The 26,546-nt window shown below is 43.3% G+C and overlaps 1 protein-coding gene across 1 annotated transcript in view; it reads right to left on the bottom strand.

The window, feature by feature from the left end:
* ACTN2 (actinin alpha 2) overlaps positions 1–25,682 on the bottom strand; it is a 113,207-nt gene extending 87,525 nt beyond the window's left edge. Inside the window, exon 1 of the mRNA XM_069769006.1 lies at positions 25,401–25,682. Within this exon, the coding sequence (XP_069625107.1) occupies positions 25,401–25,526 (126 nt within the window). The 5' untranslated portion in view covers positions 25,527–25,682. The remainder of the gene's footprint in view (positions 1–25,400) is intronic.
* Between the last annotated feature and the right edge of the window lie 864 nt (positions 25,683–26,546).

Raw genomic sequence — 26,546 nt, 5'->3', positions numbered from 1 at the left:
CCAGAGGCCAATATTGTTCTCCCAATGATTGATGTAGTGATTTTTTCAGGTAGATTTTGGAACCAAAATCAAGCTAAAAAAATAATAGGCTTTCTATGGCCCACAATTGGAGAGAGAGAGAGAGATGGCACACCCAGGAGTCAAGACTGGCACACAAGCGGAAAGGGCAATATTAATCTCCCACTGATTTGATTTTTTTTTTTTTTCAGGGAGACGTTAGAAAAAAAAAATAATAAAAAAAATATTGATTTTTTCAGGAAGAATTTAGAAACCAAATAAAATAAAAATGATTTTTTCAGGGAGAATTTATAAAACAAATAAAACAAAAAATAGGCTCTCTATGGCCCACTGAGTGAGAGATGACGCACACAGGAGTCAGGAGTGGCACACAAGCCCAGAGGCCAATATTTATCTCCCACTGATTGATTTATTGATTTTTTCAGGTAGAATTTAGAACCCAAATCAACCAAAAAAATAAATAGGCTTTCTATGGCCCACTATTTGTGAGAGAGATGGCACGCTCAGGACTGGCACACAAGCCCAGAGGCCAATATTAATCTCCAACTTTTTATTTTTTGTTCCAGGGAAAATTTATAAACCCAATAAAAAAAATAATAAATAGGCTTTCTATGGCCCACTATCTGAGAGAGAGAGAGATTGCACGCTTAGGACTGGCACACAAGCCCAAAGGCCAATATTAATCTCCCTTTTTTTTTCAGGGAGAATTTATAAAACCAAAAAAAAATAAAATAAATAGGCTTTCTATGGCCCACTATTTGTGAGAGAGATGGCACGCTCAGGACTGGCACACAAGCCCAGAGGCCAATATTAATCTCCCACTTTTTTTTTTGTTCCAGGGAAAATTTATAAACCCAATAAAAAAATAATAAATAGGCTTTCTATGGCCCACTATCTGAGATAGAGAGATGGCACGCTTAGGACTGGCACACAAGCCCAAAGGCCAATATTAATCTCCCACTGATTGATTTATTGATTTTTTCAGGTAGAATTTAGAACCCAAATAAAGCAAAAAAAAAAAAAAAATAGGATTTCTATGGCCCACTGAGTGAGTGATGATGCACACAGGAGTCAGGAGTGGCACACAAGCCCTGAGGCCAATATTTTTCTCCCACTGATTGATGTAGTGATTTTTTTCACGTAGATTTTAGAACCCAAATCAAGCAAAAAAATAAATAGGCTTTCTATGGCCCACTGACTGAGAGATGGCACACACAGGAGTCAAGAGTGGCACACAAGCCCTGAGGCCAATATTTTTCTCCCACTGATTGATGTAGTGATTTTTTTCACGTAGATTTTAGAACCCAAATCAAGCAAAAAAAATAAATAGGCTTTCTATGGCCCACTGAGTGAGAGATGGCACACACAGGGATGGCACTCTAGCAGAAATGTCAATCTTAATCTCCCACAAAAAAAACAAACAAAAAAAAAAACAGGGAGTGTCCAACAATTACTATCTCCCTGCAGTAATCTCAGCCAGGTATGGCAGGCAGCAATAAGGAGTGGACTGATGCACAAATTAAATAAAAAGTGTGGACAAACAAAAAAGATAGCTGTGCAGAAAGGAAGGAACAAGAGGATTTGTGCTTTGAAAAAAGCAGTTGGTTTGCACAGCGGCGTACACACAGCAATGCAGCTATCAGGGAGCCTTCTAGGGCAGCCCAATGAGCTACAGCGCTGAGGGGAAAAAAAAAAAAATGTAGCTTCCACTGTCCCTGCACACCGAAGGTGGTGTTGGGCAGTGGAAATCGCTACAGCACAAGCGGTTTGGTGGTTAATGGACCCTGCCTAACGCTATCCCTGCTTCTGACGAAGCGGCAGCAACCTCTCCCTAAGCTCAGATCAGCAGCAGTAACATGGCGGTCGGCGGGAACGCCCCTTAATAGCCCCTGTGACGCCGCAGACAGCAAGCCAATCACTGCAATGCCCTTCTCTAAGATGGTGGGGACCAGGACCTATGTCATCACGCTGCCCACACTCTGCGTTTACCTTCATTGGCTGAGAAATGGCGCTTTTCGCGTCATTGAAACGCGACTTTGGCGCGAAAGTCGCGTACCGCATGGCCGACCCCGCACAGGGGTCGGATCGGGTTTCATGAAACCCGACTTTGCCAAAAGTCGGCGACTTTTGAAAATGAACGACCCGTTTCGCTCAACCCTACAGTACAGAGCAAAAGTTTGGATACGCCTTCTCATTTAAAGATTTTTCTGTATTTTCATGACTATGAAAATTGGAAATTCACACTGAAGGCATCAAAACTATGAATTAACACATGTGGAATTATATACTTAACAAAAAAGTATGAAACAACTGAAAATATATCTTATATTCTAGGTTCTTCAAAGTAGTCCACCTTTTGCTTTGATGACTGCTTTGCACACTCTTGGCATTCTCTTCATGAGCTTCAAGAGGTAGTCACCGGAAATGGTTTTCCAACAATCTTGAAGGAGTTCCCAGAGATGCTTAGCACTTGTTGGCCCTTTTGCCTTCACTCTGCGGTTCAGCTCACTCCAAACCATCTCGATTGGGTTCAGGTCTGGTGACTGTGGAGGCCAGGTCATCTGGCTTAGCACCCCATCACTCTACTTCTTGATCAAATAGCCCTTACACAGCCTGGAGGTGTGTTTGAGGTCATTGTCCTGTTGAAAAGTAAATGATGGTCCAACTAAATGCAAACCGAATGGAATAGCATGCCGCTGCAAGATGCTGTGGTAGCCATGCTGGTTCAGTATGCCTTTAATTTTGAATAAATCCCCAACAGTGTCACCAGCAAAGCACCCCCACACCATCACACCTCCTCCTCCATGCTTCACGGTGGGAACCAGGCATGTAGAGTCCATCCGTTCACCTTTTCTGCGTTACACAAAGACGCGGTGTTGGAACCAAAGATCTCAAATTTAGACTCATCAGACCAAAGCACAGATTTCCACTGGTCTAATGTCCATTCCTTGTGTTCTTAAGCCCAAACAAGTCTCTTCTGCTTGTTGCCTGTCCTTAGCAGTGGTTTCCTAGCAGGTATTTTACCATGAAGGCCTGCTGCACAAAGTCTCTTCTTAACAGTTGTTGTAGATCTGTGTCTGCTGCTAGAACTCTGTGTGGTATTGACCTGGTCTCTAATTTGAGCTGCTGTTAACCTGCGATTTCTGAGGCTGGTGACTCGGATAAACTTATCCTCAGAAGCAGAGGTGACTCTTGGTCTTCCTTTCCTAGGGCGGTCCTCATGTGAGATAGTTTCTTTGTAGCGCTTGATGGTTTTTGCAACTGCACTTGGGGACACTTTCAAAGTTTTCCCAATTTTTCGGACTGACTGACCTTCATTTCTTAAAGGGACACTGTCACCTGAATTTGGAGGGAACAATCTTCAGCCATGGAGGCGGGGTTTTGGGGTTTTTGATTCACCCTTTCCTTACCCGCTGGCTGCATGCTGGCTGCAATAATGGATTGAAGTTCATTCTCTGTCCTCCGTAGTACACGCCTGCACTAGGTGCAATCTTGCCTTGCACAGGCGTGTACTATGGAGGACAGAGAATGAACTTCAATCCAGTATTGCAGCCAGCATGCAGCAAGCGGGTAAGGAAAGGGTGAATCAAACACCCAAAAACCCCGCCTCCATGGCTGAAGATTGTTCCCTCCAAATTCAGGTGACAGTGTCCCTTTAAAGTAATGATGGCAACTCGTTTTTCTTTACTTAGCTGCTTTTTTCTTGCCATAATACAAATTCTAACAGTCTATTCAGTAGGACTATCAGCTGTGTATCCACCAGACTTCTGCTCAACATAACTGATGGTCCCAACCCAATTTATAAGGCAAGAAATCCCACTGACAGGGCACACCTGTGAAGTGAAAACCATTTCCGGTGACTACCTCTTGATGCTCATCAAGAGAATGCCAAGAGTGTGCAAAGCAGTCATCAAAGCAAAAGGTGGACTACTTTGAAGAACCTAGAATATACGACATATTTTCAGTTGTTTCACACTTTTTTGTTATGTATATTATTCCACGTGTTAATTCATAGTTTTGATGCCTTAAGTGTGAATGTACAATTTTCATAGTCATGAAAATACAGAAAAATCTTTAAATGAGAAGGTGTGTCCAAACCTTTGCGCTGTACTGTATTTATACCATTTTTAATAATTACTATTGCTTAACACCCTATTTTGCGCTATTTTTTTCTCCTCAGCCGTTTATACGTCTTCAAGAGTTGGGCACAGACAGAAGAGGGCCCCTGTACAAGTTCAGTATATAGCAATTTGTAGTCCAATAATTAATCATAATGCACAAATCAACCTCCTATGAAGGTAAAATTGGGCCCCTTTACCTCTTGGGCCCTTGTCCAGCTGCACTGGTTGCACCTATATGTTCACCCCTGCACCTGACCCTGGATGTCCGTATGACTAAGCCTACTTCTTTCTCTAACTCTGTGACTGAGGCAATGGTCACATAGCTTTTTACCTTACATTCAGTGGCTCTGTTGGGACTCTCATACAAAATGGGATTTGGTTGTATGCGCTGATGGCCATTGACAGTGATAATGCATATGGAGTCATAGTGTCCTCTGTTGTAGATCATTTTTCGCCGTATACACCTTTTGGATGTGGGCACCAAGACTTAGTCGACTACGTCTTGCTGCCAGCCTCCACATTTTGCCAGCCTTTCATACTTTTTCAAGTGCTGCCCCAGTAGAGAAACCAACATGATGCCTGGGGCTAACCAGAAAGACCAAAGTGATACATAGGCCTCACCATGTGCAATGAAAGTCCATGTCAAAATTAAAAATACTAGTGAAATGACCATCCATTTATCTCCTAAGCTTTGTGTAACTTTCACATAAGTACAAAATGAATCAATTATATTCCTAAGCCAACGATTTCTGCAGTCAGAGAAAGCACTGTGCAGCTTGAAGTCACTTAAAGAGTAACCCTCATTTTCATTTAATTTTCATACTTTCAGTATTCCATATTTTCAGTACACCTGACCTTGGATGTCTAGGTGAATGAGTGTATGGCCAGTCTTAGATGTATGGAAGAGCCAAAGTACTCTTGATCCTTAAAGGGAGTCTGTTAACATTGTTTTTTTTTTATTTTTGTTTTATTACAGGAGAACGAGGGCTTCGGTAGAATAGGCATTAGGTGAGTATGACTGTGCTTGTTATTTTTAAATAAAAAAGGAAAAGTGTGTTTTGTAGTGATGAGCGAGTGTGCTCGTTAGGCCGGGATTACACTTGCGAGAATGGCACGAGTCTGGCATCTCAATACGCAGCACTACCGCCGACACTTGGGCCCGGAGCGTGTGGCTGCATGTATTTCTATGCAGCTGAGCGCTCCGGTCCGAGTGCTGGCGGTATTGCCGGGTATTGAGATGCCAGACTCGTGCGAGTTTCTCAGGAGTGATCCCAGCCTTACTCGAGTTTTCCGAGCATGCTAGGGTGTTCTCAGAGTATCTTGGGCGAGCTCGTAGATTATGTTTGTGTCCCCGCAGCTGCATGATTTGCAGATGTTAGACAACCTGAACACATGCAGGGATTGCCTGTTGGTTAGTACGTGTATGGACTGTGTTACAGCATTTTTTTTTTGCGTGTTCCTGTTTTGCCAGAAGGGCTGTGTTAATTTTTCCCTTCATGTTGGTTTATGTTGTCTATATAATAGACCAACAGAAGATTTAAAAAGACAGTGTTCCTGTTGTGGTAGTTCAGCTCACTCAGCGGTAAACGGAAGTGGTCGGAGCTCATAGCAATTAAGCAATTCTGCTACATACAATCTGATCATTGCCTGTATGTAGCAGAGGCAATCTGGTTATGGCAGCTTCTAGTCTTCCATAGAGATAATTGAAGCATGCCAAAAGTTTAAAAAAAAGTTTTTAAAAATATAAAAAAATAAAAAAAATATAAAAGTTAAAATCATCCCCCATTTGCCCAATTCAAAATAAAACACTTAAAAAAAATTCAAATATACATATATTTGGTATCGCCACATTCAGAATTGCCCGATCTATCAAGATAAAAAAAGAATTAATCCGATCGCCAAGTGGCGTAATGAGAAAAAAAGTCAAAGCGCCAAAATTAAGGTTTTCTGATTGCTGCAACATTGCATTAAAATGCAATAACGGGCAGGCAAAACATTGTATCTGCACCAAACGTCAGCTCGGCACACATAAAATAAGCCCTCACCCAACCCGAGATCACGCAAAATGGAGACGTTATGAGTATAGGAAAATTACGCAATTTTTTTTTAACAAACTTTGGAATTTCTTTTCACCACTTAAATAAGAAATAACCTAGACATGTTTGGTGTCTATGAACTCGTAATGACCTGGAGAATCATAATGGCAGATCAGGTTTAGCATTTAGTGAACATGGTAAAAAAAAAAAAAAAACAACTTTGGGATTGCACTTTTTTTTGCAATTTCACCGCACTTGGAATTTTTTCCCCCGTTTTCCAGTACACGATATGTTAAAACCAATGGTGTTTTTCAAAAGTACAACTCGTCCCACAAAAAACAAGCCCTCACATGGCCATATTGACCAAAAATTAAAAAGTTATGGCTCTGCGAAGAAGGGGAGCGCAAAACGAAAACGCTAAAACTACCTCCGGGTGTTAAGGGTTTAAAGTAGGGAGACACTATTGGTGTATAGCAGGGATCCCCAACCTGTAGCTCGGGAGCCATATGTGGCTCACGGTCCCATGAATTGTGGCTCGCGGATGTCTGCCAGCTTGGTCATTAGCTCCAGTTCTTGCAAACCGGTATGAAGATCACATCTGAAAATGGTGAATTTTGTGAGCAGCCCTGCACAGAAGAGCAGATCTGGATGCACATATTCTGGTCTTAGGGGTTTTGAGATTATTTAAGTATGGTATGCTGGAGACAAGATGACACCACCCGTCAGAGGAAGTGTCTGAAGCTGACTGAGTCAGTGTCTTGGGAGTGCTTTATAGGAGAATACTGAGTGGAGGGTATTGTAGGAACTCCTGAATCTTTGCATACTGCTTTGGGGTGATTGATTTTTGAGGAAAATCTTTGGTTATCATTATGCCTGTAATGGGGGCTTTGGTTGCCACTATTGTGAGTGGGTGGGAGCTGAATGTGGCTTGCGACCCTCTCTCAAGGCTGGATGTGGCTCGCGACCCACTCTCAGAGCTGAATGTGGCTCTCAAGGTCAGAAACGTTGGGGACCTCTGGTGTATAGGATGTTTTCACTCATATGTGCTGGATAGTATGTCCCTGTGTCTCTCACACTAGGAGCACCTTATTTTATTTCAGTGTTTGTTATGTTCTTTACGTGTTAATTAATATTCTATCTATAAATACTTCTTTCAAGTTGTCACTGTGTTCACCTGGCCTGTGTGGGATAATACCCTTCCAGATGATACACTCTTAATTTACATATTAGCATTGTGGCACCCTATTGGATAAGGACCAATTTTCTATTTGATTTAATGATATAGATATACAGTATGTACATACTTTTGTTGCTCTTTAGCCTCTTCATGACATATGACATACATTTACATCATATGTTGTGTCCCTGACTTTGATGCGTCTTTCCTGGCAGATGATGGCTGATTTAAACAGCCATCACGTGCCTCTAACAGCTGCGGGTGGAGCACAAAAAACAATTGTTAAATTCCACTTTTTTGCAATTTCACCGTAGATAGAATTTTTTCCCATTTTCCAGTACACGATGTCGTTTAAAAGTAAAACTCGTCTGCAAAAAACTAAAAGCAACATGACCATAGTAATGGAAAAATTAAAAAGTTATGGCTCTGGAAAGAAGGGTAGCAAAAAACGGAAAAGCGAAAATGGAAATAACCATGTCCACTATGCATTCATATTCACCTGGGGAAAACCCTTCGAGACTGACATGTGGCGCATCTTTCAAGACTGCAGCATGTCAATTTCACCAGCAGACATGTATTTGATGTGGTAAATCTGCACGGTTCAGTGAACACATGCGAATTCACCTGCGTTCAATGGACGGCAGCGCTTTGGACGGAGCGAACACACGTTGTGCCCAAAGCGATGCTACTTCCGGATCGTGGGCACCCGGTCTGTCTTTGTCATACATTTTTGCTGTTTGGGATTTTTTTTATTATAAATGAATAAAGATGAAGATGTTTTAATGGGAATATGTACAGGCTGCTAGTTAGACTCGGTTTTGGCTTGGTGAAGACAGGAGTTGCGTTATAAAGGCTGTGGACAACTGATTGATTTTCTAACGGTCACATATAATACCGGAACATATCTTCCAGAAAAAGAACAAAGAAGTAGACAATGAGCTTAATATTTACAATATTTACCCACCTCATAGAAATAGAAATCCAGGAAAAGTTGCTTTTAGTTTTATGAAAAAAGGCTAAGTGTATGCCTCCTGATGACTGAAAAGGCCCATAAAGTCTTATAAATAGAAATGAAAGTCAAGGCGGAGGGTATTACTCATAATGCTAAAACTACAAGACTGCACACAGCGCTTCCAGCAGGATTTACTGTTCTGTGTACTTAGTTTCTGAATCTCTTCCAGCATAGCGTACCAGGGATAGATGCTTCTTCTTCAGGATGCACCACATAGACATGCAAGTGGCATTTAGGGCGCAGTGTGATGGCCGTATAAATTGGAGCAAGATCGGAAAGCAGTGCGCGGCCTGGCTGGCGGCTCCCCCACCCCGAGTATGACAGCTGCATGAAGCTTTCACGCTTGAGTTGGGAGGCCCATGGCCAGTCCATGCATTGCAGTCCAATCTTGGACCAATTAGCATGGGCATCTGAACGCACCCTTGCTTTGATATACTGCTGTGTTTCAGAAAACAAACTCTGAAAAACCAGCAGGTCCCTGACGGCTTCTCCTTGATCTGCTCCTCCTTCTCTCCCTATACAAATGTATAAGGAAAGACCTGTCAGCCTAGTGGAGTGGGGCAAGGAAAAGACATCGGGGACCTGCCTTTTGGACTAGTCTTCCAAGTCACATGGTCCCTGGCCACAAGATTTCAAAATAGGTCCTACGCATCGGCAATAAAGCAGCCAGTGTCTGATTCTTGCTGCCCATGATACTGTCAGGTTCCAATTAAATGCGAAAACACATCTGACTTACTGAATCCTGTGATCGTACTGTACTAGCAAACATAAAGCTGCACATTTTGTAAAAAATAGAATGACTGCTAATGGTACAATGCAATAAAAAAAAAAAGATTTCCCTATAACCTTTCTTGTACCCTATTAGTTCTTGTCTGGGAGAACATAATGTGCAAAAGTAATAACACAATCACAATTACAAGTGTTTATTAAATTATAAACCGTTGTAGGTTTGCTCAGCTACAATTTTAGTGTAAAAAAGTGGATTTTTTTGGCTAATTTTTTATATAAGTTTTCTGCTAATTAAATGTTTGCATTATCCATTCCATCTAGGTACAATGCAACCGTAATTTAGAGAGAATCTGCCAGCTGTTCTGACAAAATGTTTTGTTTTTTTTTATCATAAAATAATAACAATTGAACAATTGTAAATCCTGCAAATCTGTGAATGCAATGACGGCTGGGTGTTACCAGATTGGGGGTGTCCTTACAGAGTCTGACATTGTCCAATAAAGGATCACATTATCAGACTACGTTCACGGCCATGCCCAGTTTCATGGGTGATTAAGTGTACGGGTATTCAGGCAGTGTTAGGACGAAGTCACATGGTCGTATAAATTGGAACAAAATCGGAACACATTGTATGGACTAGCTGGCGGCTCTCCCGACCCGAGTGTACACCCGGCTTCAGAGGCGCAATGACGTGTAGTAGAGGTGTTGTGCGCATGCGCAATATTTGCACAAAGCAGGAGATGACGCCGGCTCATGCCAATCATGTTATCGCGCCCACTGTGTCGAACAATTAGTCTCCGGAAACAAATGCCCCATTGACTAGTCAGAAAAGGTTAATTTGCATATTAAAAATGGATTATAAAAATGTTTTAAAAAAAAAAAAACACCCGTATGTGTCATCCATAATAAAGGGCTTGTTAGGCAGGGTGTTTATAAAGGAATATGCAAATTCTGGTGGGTTGGCAGGCATCGGCAACTTCTCAGGTTTACTTTAAGGCTGTGTACCAATTATGATGTTTTTGATGCTGCATATTTTCACTGTGACACAAATGCAGCGTCTTAGGATTAGATTTATAGAAACCTCATGTCCACTGTGCTTCTTATTTTACTCAGTGTAAACTCACCTGCAGTGTGTGTTTGAAATCTGCAACATAGCTTTTTTCTTGTGAGCATGCTGCAGAGAGGCTAGTCGTGGGCAAACTGCTGCACTCTACAAGAAAGAATGGGCCCTGGCTGGGTGATAGTGCTGTGAGGCCCGTGCAGCTGCCTGTGGCCGATGGTGAGGACCATACCTGTTAAAGTTCAGTACAGGAGATCTCTGTTCTAAAACACAGTCTTTACCGAACAGAAGCGATAAAGGTTATGCACAAGGGATAGCGGATACAAAGTTTTATGGACATTTCCTTCACAGTGAGAAGCATTTTCATACACATCGTTTCCTTCCTCTGTGGTCTAATCCAGGGCCAGTGAAGCACTCTGTTTCGCCCTACTTTGTCACAGCCTAGCTTGCTGCCACAGTCCTGATCAGGAGGTCCCTCCACCCCCACAGCAGTTCACCATCCTATTTCTTCCACTACTGGCATACTGGACCTACCATTCGGACCACCTATTAGTCCCACAAACTCAGTCCCGTTTAGGTCCATTACCTTCGGCGTTTAGCAGGCTCAGGGTTACTCATGACAAGTTTTCCTATCCAAGGACCCCTTTAAGGTGGAAGGCCACTGTCTCTTCATTCAGTTCAAGGTCTTTCTACTCTTTTGTCCCTTAGTCTCCTTTTCTCTTAGTAGTTGACTCAAACGGCAGCACTGCTCACAGACACTTAATGCTACAACTTGAACTTGTCCCTAACCAACCACAGGACGCAGTCACCTGCCCCAACACTAAGCCCCTCCCACTATGGGCTAATCACAAACATCAACTCCTACCTTTTACAAATGTTGCTATGTATCTACAGTCAACTACCTTATACTACCTGCCTTGTGTCCTAAGCTCTACCCTGTGTCTTACCCTATGCTATCTTATACCACTGTAGGAAGATGGACTGGGTCGGTAATACTTCTCTCATGTTGGTTCCGGAACTATCGGGGCTGTCACCATTGTTGCTGGGGGTAAGCTTTTTGGCCCGGACAAACCTTTGCACTTGACAGTAGGGGGCATGTCAGGGATAAAAGGGACGGTGCGCAGGAAAGCGAGAGACTTGGCGGAATGAAGGTTGATTCACTCTCTGTTGGGCGACACGATTATCCAGACCCGCGTTGCAGCTCCCCAGCCTGTGCGCACACTGACTGTGAGGAACATATATCTGAGTGCTCGCTTACCCCTGTTACTGAGAATCTGTCCCGCACTGTTTCGCTGACTGCCGCTAACCTGCGGCCAAAGGCTTACCAGGTGAATCATACAGAGCCAGGTAGCTTCACTCCCACCTCTGCCACTGAACTGAGTCACACTCCGGCGGGGCCACAGACTATTTTTCAGCACACCCGTTCTCCCAGTAAAGCAGGACCTCGCCTAGGAGAGCCGGGATACGCCGCTTCCGTCAGAAGACAGTGCATCAACTTTTTACCGGATCAGGCCAGAGACTTCAGGCACCACTGGTGGCGCCACCGTGGGATTTCAAGCTTCCACAGACCGGAAACCATGAGACTGATAAGTTTACCTGTTTCATAAACATTTGCTCTTAAGGCCCCGTCACACATAGCGAGATCGCTAGCGAGATCGCTGCTGAGTCACAAGTTTTGTGACGCAACAGCGATCTCAGTAGCGATCTCGCTATGTGTGACACGTACCAGCGAACAGGCCCCTGCTGTGAGATCGCTGGTCGTGTCGGAATGGCCTGGGCCATTTTTTGATCGTTGAGGTCCCGCTGACATCGCTGAATCGGCGTGTGTGACGCCGATTCAGCGATGTCTTTGCTGGTAACCAGGGTAAACATCGGGTAACTAAGCGCAGGGCCGCGCTTAGTAACCCGATGTTTACCCTGGTTACCATCCTAAAAGTAAAAAAACAAACGCTACATACTTACCTATCGCTGTCTGTCCTCGGCGCTCTGCTTCTCTGGTCTGGCTGTGAGCGCCGGTCAGCCGGAAAGCAGAGCGGTGACGTCACCGCTCTGCTTTCCGGCCGCTGTGCTCACAGCCAGACCAGAGAAGCAGAGCACCGAGGACAGACAGCGATAGGTAAGTATGTAGCGTTTGTTTTTTTTTTACTTTAACGATGGTAACCAGGGTAAACATCGGGTTACTAAGCGCGTCCCTGCGCTTAGTTACCCGATGTATACCCTGGTTACCGGGGACCTCGGGATCGTTGGTCGCTGGAGAGCTGTCTGTGTGACAGCTCTCCAGCGACCAAACAGCGACACTGCAGCGATCCGGATCGTTGTCGGTATCACTGCAGCGTCGCTATGTGTGACGGGGCCTTTACCCTGTTGCAATATTCAGTTTTAACACCACTTGGAGCTGTCTTAGCAGCTACTTAAAGGTCAACGACAATCTATATTATACCATTATTATTATATTATGCTATTTCATGGACAGGTGTGGGCAATCCCTTCGTTATGTCATTCTCAATTAAACATATAAAAGGCCTGGAGTTGATTTGAGGTGTGGTGCTTGCATTTGGAAGGTTTTGCTGTGAAGTAAACATGTGGTCAAAGGAGCTCTCCATGCAGGTGAAACAAGCCATCCTTATGCTGTGAAAACAGAAAAAACCCATCCGAGAAATTGCTACAATATTAGGAGTGGCAAAATCTACAGTTTGGTACATCCTGAGAAAGAAAGAAAGCACTGGTGAACTCATCAATGCAAAAAGACCTGGGCGCCCACAGAAGACAACAGTGGTGGATGATCGTAGAATAACAGCCGACCAAGTGACCAACACTCTCCAGGAGGTCGGCGTATCAATATCCAAATCTACCATAAAGAGAAGACGGCATGAAAGTAAATACAGAGGGTTCACTGCACGGTGCAAGCCACTCATAAGCATCAAGAATAAGAAGGCTAGACTGGACTGTGCTAAAAAACATCTAAAAAAGCCAGCACAGTTCTGGAAGAACATTCTTTGGACAGATGAAACCAACATCAACCTCTACTAGAATGATGGAAAGAGAAAAGTATGGCTAAGGCGTGGTACAGCTCATGATCCAAAGCATACCACATCATCTGTAAAACACGGTGGAGGCAGTGTGATGGCTTGGGCATGCATGGCTGCCAGTGGCACTGGGTCACTAGTGTTTATTGATGATGTGACACAGGACAGAAGCAGACGAATTAATTCTGAGGTATTCAGAGACATACTGTGTGCTCAGATCCAGCCAAACTGATTGGTTGTCATTTCATACTACAGATGGACAATGACCCAAAACATAAAGCCAAAGCAACCCAGGAGTTTATTAAAGCAAAGAAGTGGAATATTCTTGAATGGCCAAGTCAGTCATCTGATCTCAACCCAATTGAGCATGCATTTCAATTGCTAAAGACTAAACTTCAGACAGAAAGGCCCACAAACAAACAGCAACTGAAAACTACCGCAGTGAAGGCCCGGCAGAGCATCAAAAAGGAGGAAACACAGCGTCTGGTGATGTCCATGAGTTCAACACTTCAGGCAGTCATTGCCAACAAAGGGTTTTCAACCCAAGTACTAAAAATGAACATTTTATGTTTTATAAACCTAGTTTATATATATGACTATTCATAAATATATATACAGTGGGGCAAAAAAGTATTTAGTCAGTCAGCAATAGTGCAAGTTCCACCACTTAAAAAGATGAGAGGCGTCTGTAATTTACATCATAGGTAGACCTCAACTATGGGAGACAAACTGAGAAAAAAAAATCCAGAAAATCACATTGTCTGTTTTTTTAACATTTTTTTTGCATTTTATGGTGGAAAATAAGTATTTGGTCAGAAACAAACAATCAAGATTTCTGGCTCTCACAGACCTGTAACTTCTTCTTTAAGAGTCTCCTCTTTCCTCCACTCATTATCTGTAGTAATGGCACCTGTTTAAACTTGTTATCAGTATAAAAAGACACCTGTGCACACCCTCAAACAGTCTGACTCCAAACTCCACTATGGTGAAGACCAAAGAGCTGTCAAAGGACACCAGAAACAAAATTGTAGCCCTGCACCAGGCTGGGAAGACTGAATCTGCAATAGCCAACCAGCTTGGAGTGAAGAAATCAACAGTGGGAGCAATAATTAGAAAATGGAAGACATACAAGACCACGGATAATCTCCCTCGATCTGGGGTTCCACGCAAAATCCCACCCCGTGGGGTCAGAATGATCACAAGAACGGTGAGCAAAACTCCCAGAACCACGCGGGGGGACCTAGTGAATGAACTGCAGAGAGCTGGGACCAATGTAACAAGGCCTACCGTAAGTAACACACTATGCCACCATGGACTCAGATCCTGCAGTGCCAGACGTGTCCCACTGCTTAAGCCAGTACATGTCCGGGCCCGTCTGAAGTTTGCTAGAGAGCATTTGGATGATCCAGAGGAGTTTTGGGAGAATGTCCTATGGTCTGATGAAACCAAACTGGAACTGTTTGGTAGAAACACAACTTGTCGTGTTTGGAGGAAAAAGAATACTGAGTTGCATCCATCAAACACCATACCTACTGTAAAGCATGGTGGTGGAAACATCATGCTTTGGGGCTGTTTCTCTGCAAAGGGGCCAGGACGACTGATCCGGGTACATGAAAGAATGAATGGGGCCATGTATCGTGAGATTTTGAGTGCAAACCTCCTTCCATCAGCAAGGGCATTGAAGATGAAACGTGGCTGGGTCTTTCAACATGACAATGATCCAAAGCACACCGCCAGGGCAACGAAGGAGTGGCTTCGTAAGAAGCATTTCAAGGTCCTGGAGTGGCCTAGCCAGTCTCCAGATCTCAACCCTATAGAAAACCTTTGGAGGGAGTTGAAAGTCTGTGTTGCCAAGCGAAAAGCCAAAAACATCACTGCTCTAGAGGAGATCTGCATGGAGTAATGGGCCAACATACCAACAACAGTGTGTGGCAACCTTGTGAAGACTTACAGAAAACGTTTGACCTCTGTCATTGCCAACAAAGGATATATTACAAAGTATTGAGATGAAATTTTGTTTCTGACCAAATACTTATTTTCCACCATAATATGCAAATAAAATGTTAAAAAAACAGACAATGTGATTTTCTGGATTTTTTTTTCTCAGTTTGTCTCCCATAGTTGAGGTCTACCTATGATGTAAATTACAGACGCCTCTCATCTTTTTAAGTGGTGGAACTTGCACTATTGCTGACTGACTAAATACTTTTTTGCCCCACTGTATATATATATATATATATATATATATATATATATATATACACAATCAGCCAGTTAGTCTGCCTATCTTTTTCCTGTCTAGTGTAAGTGCTGGTCTGTATGTGACACCTATATTAGGATCCATACTAGGAGACATAGGGACAGCCGACGGTGAGTGGGGGCGCCAATCTCGTATCTGTGTTTAGGGTGCCAACCTCCACTGATAGGTAGGCAGTACTAAGAGGTATTGTTTGGCAGGGTTATCCCAGAGTGCACGGTTGTGTGTTTTATGTGTTTATCTGGTTGTATTTGTGGCATGGTTTTAATTGGTATATTAATTAAAAGCTATATTTTATCTGTGTTATCTTTAGTACATAAAGGGTTCCTATTGGTACAATATTCAGTTTTACTCCCCTCATAACCCTTTCTCTCCCTGCGTGGAGTATCCCCTGTAATAAACCCTTTAACTCTTGCTCTGCCTCCTGCTTGTCACTGCATCCCACGTCCCTGCAATTCTACACCACCACTAGGCATTAACATTTACATTACTTAAACCCTATACATTGCCATATCACAATACATAATATATACAAAAAATGCAGGACACAGTTTACACTACAATACAACACGATTGGTGTCTTCAGGGGTAGGAACGCGACAATCATTGTCCACCACTCTTACATTTGTGCAGATTTTTCCCGTAGACTTGCATTAGATGCAGAAAATTCACAGGTAAAAATGCACATGCATATTTAGTGGGTTTTTTGTAGTGGAAATGCATGTAATCTAAACATGACTGTATCAAGTCAAATTCCAGAAATTATCAAAAACAAAGCAGCTTTATTTAAAGCATGACATACCACAACAGAGAAAAACCAGAGTGTCAAAAATACATGTAAAGAACCGCAAGTAACCTAATTTACATAATAGGTGCAGAAATGGTGTGGGCTATCTGAAAAATTAAAAAGTCACCAAAAACTCATCATGGGGACATAGCATGAAAAGGACCTTTCACCAATGTGAGCATGTTAAACTGGCTACGTTATGGAATAATGGCTGCAGAACAGAATAAAACAAAAACATATTAATTTCTTATATCTGTTGTGGAGATATTAGCTGGTGAAGTTTATATTCTAGCTTATGCCAAGACCAAGGGCATTAGCAGAGGTTAATCTCTGAGGGCATGTACTTTTTGCCCTGCATGAGGTTGACCAATCACAAGCAGGAGTCATGCAGAGTAAAAATAATAAAGAACATGCTTCCAGAGTGGGCTTTCTCCTGTGAGACCTGTAATGACACACACCGCTGCTCTCCTCTGTGATCTGACTGCTGGCGCCTGCTGTGTAAAGTAGAGCAGAGCTATTTGTCATTACAAAAACCTCTTGCAGCTTTTACCTCACAGCAGTCAATGAGGGGAGTGGCTGAGTAGAGCAAAGCTGACAGTGCCCTGAGATAAAAGCTGCAAGAGATGTTTCTAATTACAAATAGCTCTGCTCTACTTTACACAGTAGTCACCAGCAGTCAGTTCTTGGAGGAGTGCAAGGATGTGTGTAATGACTTGTATAGCAGGAGAAATTCTATTCTGACCTTCTCTGGGGATATGTCATTTTTTTCCCTGCATGACATCTCCTGCTTATGATTGTGTGATGCCCCAGGGTCCTGTTTGTCACTGTGACATTGCTTTCCTCACGGGGAGAGTGATGTTACGTTTGGAAGCGATGAAGGAGATCTTTTATCAGGTAACCACAATGCATTCAACATGTTCACACTCCAGGCCAGAAGGGGGAGCTCTAAACCTGTTTAAGGTGAACTCCCATATAACTACATCCTGATCTGGAGGGAAAGAGTTCAGTTTCAGTTCAGAAAGTGAGAGACACAGAGGAGAGCATGCCGACAGAGAGTGTCAAAAGGTCTGAAGGGGCCTGTAGTCTGAAGTACTGCAGCTCCTGGAGGAAGAGACATACAGAAAGCCGAACACTGTTCCGTGAGTGTGCAGGAGAGCGAAGCACAGGACAGTAACATCAGGGGAGACCAGCTAAGATCTGGCTGCCTCCCTCTGAAGCACAGATTACCGGTAGCCGGCCCACAGAGGTTGTAAGGACTCTACGGCTTACAGCAGAGACCGGCAGGACAGCTGAATTGCAAGTTATCTGTCCCCACACACACCTGAAGACACGGTGACCCCTTCAGAGCCCAGGGCATGCTAGAGTCCCTATAAACAGGCTCAAGTCACCAGTCATACAGGTTATGTCCTATCCTATACGGGGGACAGAGAGAGAGAACATCTGTGAGGACCTTATCTGAAGCCATAGGCAGTAAGGGACTACAACACCACCGCGCTAGAGGAAGGCTTTTAACTCCACTTGGTAAAGGGGACTCTGGATTCGCTTCCAAGCCGGCTGGACCCTGCCTGCCCTGTGGTCTGGTGCCCTGGACTGTGGCTGCCTGAAGTCTTCAATAAACAAGGTAAAGAGAATGCAAACCTGCATCCTCGTTCTTTACTGCGCCATTCACCATCTTCCATGTACACACCGGGAGCCCTGGGGAAATACTTCACCTGTGGGAAGTTATACTATCTAGCTGCCATAACATCACCCCAGAGGACCCCTTAAAGCAGCGTCGGTCCCCACTGACCGAATACCACAGGTGGCGTCACGAACATAAACTTTATTCCCTTTAAAGACTTTTCCCTTTTACATTGGCGCCCTGGGCCACGGACCGGGTCGCCACCGTGACATCCCCCTGTGAACGCAGGACTTGGTACCGAGTACCCCACAGCCCTGGTGGGCGACTCAATTGGGAAACAACATGCAAGGGAAAAAGTAGATTCCCCCAGAAAAAAATATCTGCTTCCTTAGTCTTAGTGACAATTAGCATATAAACTTTACAAGCTAGTATCTCTGCGACAAAGATGGGGAATAAAAAAAATATCTATTCAGCTCAGCAGTCACTATTCCATGATGTGGCTAGTCTAACATGCTAAAACTGGTCCTCTTTAGATTAACCAAAAAACAAGACATGATAGCAGACAGAGCTACTGCCTTTTTAATATATGTTTAATGGAACACATCTAAAATCATTTGTTCTAGCTCCTAGTGGCGTAAGATAACATCTGATATTCCTGAAACAAAGAATGTGATAGAAAGACTGCTGGATTACCACGGACCTTACAAACTGTAGTTATAATTAGCGATCTCATCCATTGTAATCCCACAGACTTCATCATTTGCTAGCAGCATCTGTTGAAAGATTTCATACCTTGCATATCAGCAGAATGGCAACAGTCCAGAGTCTGCAGCCCACAATAGCTGCAAAGGCAGGCTTACATCCCTTTACTTCTGAGAGATTGTCTCATAGGACATACATGTCTGCAGCCTGCCAGGAAAGGCTGACCAGTGAGGCTGTTCAGAGTGATAAATGGGAACTGCCCGCAGAATCCATTTCAAATACACAGACATGGGTTCTGAAATCAAGCCATTTCTATACATAGATACAGTACTGTCCTAATCCATACTGTCGATCTGACATATCTACAACCAGGATGTAGCAGGACAATGTAGCCTAAAGGAACACCTAGTTATAAAAGCCCATCTACAACGCCTGCAGGGTAACATCATGAGCACAATGTCTGCATTTAATGTTTATAGAGATACTAGAAAAGTATGCTTAAAGGGGCAGTTACAAAACTAGGGGAAGAATTTGTCCTGGGCACAGCCTGAAGGAGATGCCATTTGGCCACCTGAGGCATCTCCTACATGGTGGCATTTTGCTGCTCCCTGGGGGTGTTGTCCAGCGGTTTTCCAAGTCAGTTGCTAAACTGATAGCCGACTCAGAGAACGTGCATATTTCGGGCATGAGTACAAATGAAGATGTGATTACTAGGGTCAACGTAACGTTCCTCAATGAGATGAGGTCATAGGAACCAGAGAAACATGGGAGTGTTCTGGAGGGAAAATAGTGTGAGGTGACAGTATGGGGGGAGGGTAGAGTGTGAAGGGACACTGAATATAGAGTGGGCAATGTGGGAAGGGAAATTATAGAGGATGCAGTATGAATGCACAATATGGGGGTAAAAGTCTGAGAAAGGGGCACGGAATAGAGACTCGGCAGTATGGGTGAGTGTATGCAAAACATTATAGAAAGGGGGCAGCATGGGGCTACAGTGTGAGGGCACATTATGGAGGAGACAGCATGCAGAGGGAGGGATGTTACAAGGAGGTGCAATATAGAGACTAGACAGTATAGGAGACACCAAAATTGTTCAAGGAATCAGTGTGGGTTATCCACATATTATATACAAATTGCAAAAGGCAAATAATTCCTAACTGAAGATTCCAAAACGTAAAATTTAACTTTTATTATTTACTATTTATTATTTACCAGTGCTTGTGTGCTTATTACTTACATCTGTAAGGCAACATGAGCTGTATACAGGGGTCTGAGATGAGAAATATACTTCAGGAGGGGGCTCTGTATACAAGGAACAGAAAGAAGGATATACTGCAGGACTGGGCTGTATACAGGGGGCTGAGAAATATACTGCAGGAGGGGGCTCTGTATACAAGGAACAGAAGGAAGGATATACTGCAGGACTGGGCTGTATACAGGGGGCTGAGAAATATACTGAAGGATGGGGCTCTGTATACAAGGAACAGAAGGAAGGATATACTGCAGGACTCAGCTGTATACAGGGGGCTGAGAGCAGAGACATACATTAGGAGGGTCTAAGATTAGTGTACCTGTGTTTTCTACCTGTTGCAGGGAGATCAGTGATGTTATCTTCTCTCATATGCATCAATACAAAATGATTTTCCGTTTCACGATACTAATTTGTAAAACCATACTGCAATGATACTGATGTAGATGGCAAGAGATAACATCGGTCAGGACTGTACAGGAGCAGACAGTGCACAGAAACATTAGGTGAATTCTACACTTACATTAGTTTGATGAAGCTAGTCATGAGAGCACAGGAAAGGGGCGAGGGGTCTTAAGCACTGAGGAGAAGCAAGTGCTGCTGGGAAATGTAGTTTTAACACGAATATAGTATTGTCCATTCAGCTATGTGAAGCTGGGGGCACGGAGGGGCAGATGGAGTTGTAAAAACACACAAAGGTACAAGAACGTAACTTTATGTTGGGGTTAGTCTGTATATTAACAATAAGTAAGCGGTTACTGTGCATTGTGAAAAATAATGTGATTACGTGAGTAATGCTTTAAAGGGAACCTATCACCCCCAAAATCGATGGTGAGGTAAGCTCACCGACATCAGGGGCTTATCTACAGCATTCTGTAATGCTGTAGATAAGCCCCCGATGTAACCTGAAAGAGGAGAAAAAGAGGTTAGATTATACTCACCCAGGGGCGGTCCCGCTGCGGTCCGGTCAAAGTGTCTCAGGTCTGCTCCAGCGCCTCCTATCTTCATTCCATGATGTCCTCTTCTGGTCTTCACGCAGCGGTTCTGGCACAGGCGTACTTTGTCTGCCCTGTTGAAAATTATCTTTTCGCCCCCAATTTTTTATTTTCCCAAGGGTAAGAGTAGAAATTGGACCCCAAAAGTTGTTGTACAATTTGTACGCTGATACCCCATATGTGGGGGTAAACCACTGTTTGGGCGCATGGGAGAGATCGGAAGGGAAGGAGCGCCGTTTGACTTTTCAATGCAAAATTGACTGGAATTGAGATGGGACGCCATGTTGTGTTTGGAGAGCCACTGATATGCCTAAACATTGAAACCCCCCACAAGTGACACCATTTTGGAAAGTAGACCCCCTAAGGAACTTATCTAGAGGTGTGGTGAGCACTTTGACCCACCAAGTGCTTCACAGAAGTTTATAATGCAGAGCCGTAAAAATAAAACAAAATTTTTTTCCCACAAAAATTATTTTTTTAGCCCCCAGTTTTGCATTTTCCCGAGGGTAACAGGAGAAATTGGACCCCAAAATTTGTTGCCCAATTTGTCCTGAGTGCGATGATACACCATATGTGGGGGGAACCACTGTTTGGGCGCATGGGAGGGCTCGGAAGGGAAGGAGCGCCATTTGGAATGCAGACTTAGATGGAATGGTCTGCAGGTGTCACATTGCGTTTGCAGAGCCCTAATGTACCTAAACAATAGAACCCCCCACAAGTGACACCATTTTGGAAAGTAGACCCCCTAAGGAACTTATCTAGATGTGTGCTGAGCGCTTTGACCCACCAAGGGCTTCACAGAAGTTTATAATGCAGAGCCGTAAAAATAAAACAAAAATTTTTTCCCACAAAAATTATTTTTTAGCCCCCAGTTTTGTATTTTCCCGGGGGTAAGAGGAGAAATTCGACCCCAAAAGTTGTTGTCCTATTTGTCCTGAGTACGCTGATACTGCATATGTTGGGGTAAACCCCTGTTTGGGCGCACGGAAGGGAAGAAGCACTATTTTACTTTTTCAATGCAGAATTGGCTGGAATTGAGATCGGATGCCATGTCGCGTTTGGAGAGCCCCTGATGTGCCTAAACAGTGGAAACCCCCCAATTATAACTGAAACCCTAATCCAAACACACCCCTAACCCTAATCCCAACAGTAACCCTAACCACATCCCTGACCCTAATCCCAACCCTATTCCCAACTGTAAATGTAATCTAAACCCTAACTTTAGCCCCAACCCTAACCCTAACTTTAGCCCCAACCCTAACTGTAGCCCTAACCCTAATGGGAAAATGGAAATAAATACATTTTTTTAATTTTTCCCTAACTAAGGGGGTGATGAAGGGGGTTTGATTTACTGTTATAGCGGGTTTTTTAGCGGATTTTTATGATTGGCAGTCTGTCACACACTGAAAGACGCATTTTATTGCAAAAATATTTTTTGCGTTACCACATTTTGAGAGCTTTAATTTTTCCACATTTTGGTCCACAGAGTCATGTTAGGTCTTGTTTTTTGCGGGACGAGTTGACGTTTTTATTGGTAACATTTTCGGGCATATGACATTTTTTGATCGCTTTTTATTCCGATTTTTGTGAGGCAGAATGACCAAAAACCAGCTATTCATGAATTTCTTTTGGGGGAGGCGTTTATACCGTTCCGCGTTTGGTAAAATTGATAAAGGAAATTTTTTTTTTACTTTGTCCCATGGGGGGACATCACAGATCAGTGATCTGACAGTTTGCACAGCAATCTGTCAGATCACCGATCTGACTTACAGCACTGCAGGCTTCACAGTGCCTGCTCTGAGCAGGCTCTGTGAAGCCACCTCCTTCTCTGCAGGACCCGGATCCACGGCCATCTTGGATCCGGGCCTGGAGCAGGGAGGGAGGTACGGAGACCCTCGCAGCAACGTGATCACATCGCGTTGCTGCGGGGGGCTCAGGGAAGCCCGCAGGGAGCCCCCTCCCTGTGCGATGCTTCCCTGTACCGCCGGCACATCGCGATTATGTTTGATCGCGGTGTGCCGGGGGTTAATGTGCCGGAAGTGGTCCGTGACCGCTCCTGGCACATAGTGCCGGATGTCAGCTGCCTTAGGCAGCTGACACCCGGCCGCGCTCCCCCGGTGAGCGCGGCCGATTGCATATGACGTACTATCCCGTCGGTGGTCATAGGGGCCCACCCCACCTCGACGGGATACTACGTCTGATGTCAGAAAGGGGTTAAGGGCAGATTTTCTCCATAGAATTGCAATAGATGCAGAAAATCTACAAGTATCGTGGAAAACGGTGTAAACACTCATGTAATCTGCACATGACTGTATCAATAAAGTTTTGTCAAAACCAAATAGCAGGAAGTATAAAAAACAAAGCAGTTATATTTAAAGCACCACATCCCAAAAGAGACAAAAACTGCAGTGTCAAAAATTAGATAAAAACATATGTAAAAAAATGAACTAAAAAAAAATGAAAAAACCTAATTGATCTAATAGGTGCAGAAATGATTCAGAAAATCTGTATAACAAAAAAAAAAGCAAAATAGTCATTGTGGGAATGTAGTCTTTAACAAGTATAATGTTTATTGTTGCACTAGCATATACAGTATAAAGTAATACAGTAGTTTTGCTGCTCTATGGGGCCAAATTATCAAGACTGGCATGTGCTTCTGATACTTGGTATTACTTTGAGTAATAGCACCGTTCTTTTCATTACTCCCCTGCTGACAGTGTGAAATGTTACAGATTTATTAACCTTTGCTATATACAGCTCTGGCACAAATTAAGAGACCACTGCAAAATGTTCAGTTTGTCTGATTTTTCTCTTTATAGGTATATTTTTGAGTAAAATGTTAATTGTTCTTTTATTCTATAAACTTCTGACAACGTCTCTGAATTTCCAAGAAATAATTTTTGCATTTTTTTTCTGACAAAGAAAAATGGTAAAAATTTAAAAAAAACAACCCAGTGCTTCAGACCTCAAATAATGCAAAGAATACAAGTTCATAATCATTTAGAAACAACAATACTAATGTTTTACCTCAGGAAGAGTTCAGAAATCAATATTTTGTGGAATAACCATGATTTTTAATCACAGCTTTCATGCGTCTTGGCATGCTTTCCACCAGTCTTTCACACTTCTTCTGGTACAAAAATGTAAACAGTTCTTTTTTGTGTGATGGCTTGTGGCTATCCATCATCCTCTTGATTACATTCCAGAGGTTTTCAATGGGGTTCAGGTCTGGAGATTGGGCTGCCCATGACAGGGTTTTGAAGTGGTGGTCTCTTAGCTTTTGCCAGAGTTGTAAAAGTGACAGCAAGACATATATGGGTTTAATATGTACTTATATATTAGTTTAAATAATACATAGTTGTTAAATTCTAAAATATGATAAATCAAAAATGTTAAAAATGTTTGACAACAAATGTGATCAAGCTGTTGGGTCTACCTCCAATATTGAGAAAGAGGAGGACATCAATAATGTGTAAAGGATAGGTCATAAGTCACTGATTGGTGGGGGGTCCAAACACCTGGACCTGCACCAGTCCACAGAACAAGGAATTTGTATCCCTAAGGGAACTGTTATCGTGGTTGTAGAATGGGTGGCATGTCACTCTCCCGAACATCGCGATAGTCATTCTCTCTAGGGCTCGGTAGTGAAGCTCCATAGGGAATGAATAGAGTGCAGGTGGAGCATGTGCACTGTTGCTCCATTTTAATGGGATCCCGATTGTCAGACTCCCACTGATCAAGAAGCTATCACCTATTGTGTGGATAGATGATGACATGTTTACACTGGACAACCCCTTTACTAATGAGAATACAATATACAGTATATCACTTGCTTTAGACGAGGCGTGCACAACCTGCAGTCCGGGGGCCAAATGTGGCCTGTGATACCATTCTTTGTGGTCCCCAGCCATCTCTGGCTCCTCTGTGATCCGTCACTCTCATAGACTATGGGGATCGCTGCACTCTTTGTATGATCATCTTGACCGCTTTTTACTTTACTGCTAAAAAAAGGAGCAGAGGAACCTTTTTGGTCTCCAGCAGTGGAAGATTCAGATATGGAACCCCAACTTAATAGATTATGGCACTTATATTACTGTCGATATATACCTTGTATCAGAATATCCCTTTAAATTTTAGGTGGCCCTTGGGAGTGGTACAAGCACAAAATTTGGCACTCGGACCTTAAAATGTTGTGGACCTCTGCTTCAGGACTCATTCAGATGTCCGATATTCTCATACAAGTGCTCTCCGTGGTTTTCGCAGATAACAATCGTACCTGTGATAATCTATGGGGCCATTCACATGTCCGGGATGTTTCACGTACTTAGCGGTCCGCGAAAAATGGTGGGCCTATGTCTGATTTTGGTCCAAGAGTCAGATTAAAATTGTCAATGAAAGTATACTGGGTATATGAATTAATCATATGCCATCTGATTTACCTACAAAGTCAGAAAGAAGAAGACAGAGAAACCGTGTACGAGAAAAACTGATTACACTCAGACCACACTCTAAAGTGCGAGAAAAACGGACGTCTGAATGAGGCCTTAGACTAAAGTTCAACACAGAAGAGATTTTAGTCACTAGGATATTGTTGCCCCCTTTAGCTGTACCTTGCGCTGCTGCTTTTCCCATGCTGGGTCTAACAGCATGTCTCGGTCCCATTCATCTTCTTGGTTCATGTACTCGTTCTCTTCATAGGTATAGTTGTACATGTCGTTGGCTATCACTTGGGTCATGCTCCCGGTAACTGTATCTCAGAGTGAGTTCTTCTGTCGGGTGGCAGCTTGTGGATGGAGCGGTGATGCACTGGAGTGTAGATGACCTCTGTTGACCTTCAGGTTGAGCTCAGCCTCATCAGCCTCTGTCCTGGACACCCCTGTGCCTGCTATCCCAGTGAGGCTGTGGCTAGGCGGCTATTATTCCCCGAGGTCACGTGCCCGGCCTCTTAATAATGCCAGATATGAGAGCACTCCTACTGAAGGCTATTTTGGATCCTGCATTTATCACTCTCATATCTGAAAACAATTCACCGCTCGCACAATGGAAGCGTTCCAGGGTCACCATAATCACCCCGGGCTCATGTGTGCCAACTGTAATAACTTAACCCCGTCTTACAGTACCGTATCAGATCACCTTAATCCTTATTATTTATAGAAACGCTACGCCCAGAGGCTTTGCAGACACTTCTCAAAGTTTGTTATGGAATTACACACATAACAATTGCCTTTTTTACGCCATTTAATGATTACATGCACGGACAAGGATGAAAACAATATCCTAGATGTCAATTACAGGATACTCACCTTTTATTTTGTGACACTAATAAGAACAATAAAGTAGTTTAAGAAGTTGAAAGAAAAACATGCCTCCATCCAGACACAGTGCCACCCTTCACCATGGGCTGTGTCTGGTATTGCAGCTCTGACACATTCAAAATAGTGTCTCTATTTATTTTTTTTAATTGCCAATTTTTGTATTGTAATACCATCAGAAAAAGATAGGGGAACAAGGGCTCCCTGGAATAGTATCACTAATAGAGAAATGCCTCCAGATAAATGTAAATGCTAAGTGCTCACCCGGTGAGCTACGAGATAAGGCAAAGCAGTAAACAGCAGACAAGACATCAGCTTTCCGGGTCACCTACGGGGTCCGTACTGTATATGTAGACAGTAGTGTTTTCGGCAGAAGTCTTTTTAAAACTCCTAATAGTTGTAAAATTACTAGTTTTATTATTAAAGGTAATCTGTCAGCACGCT

The sequence above is a fragment of the Ranitomeya imitator genome, chromosome 5, assembly GCF_032444005.1.
Source record: "Ranitomeya imitator isolate aRanImi1 chromosome 5, aRanImi1.pri, whole genome shotgun sequence".
Taxonomy (NCBI): domain Eukaryota; kingdom Metazoa; phylum Chordata; class Amphibia; order Anura; family Dendrobatidae; genus Ranitomeya; species Ranitomeya imitator.
The sequence above is the reverse complement of the archived record's forward strand: the minus strand, read 5'-3'. Positions and strand labels throughout refer to the sequence as shown.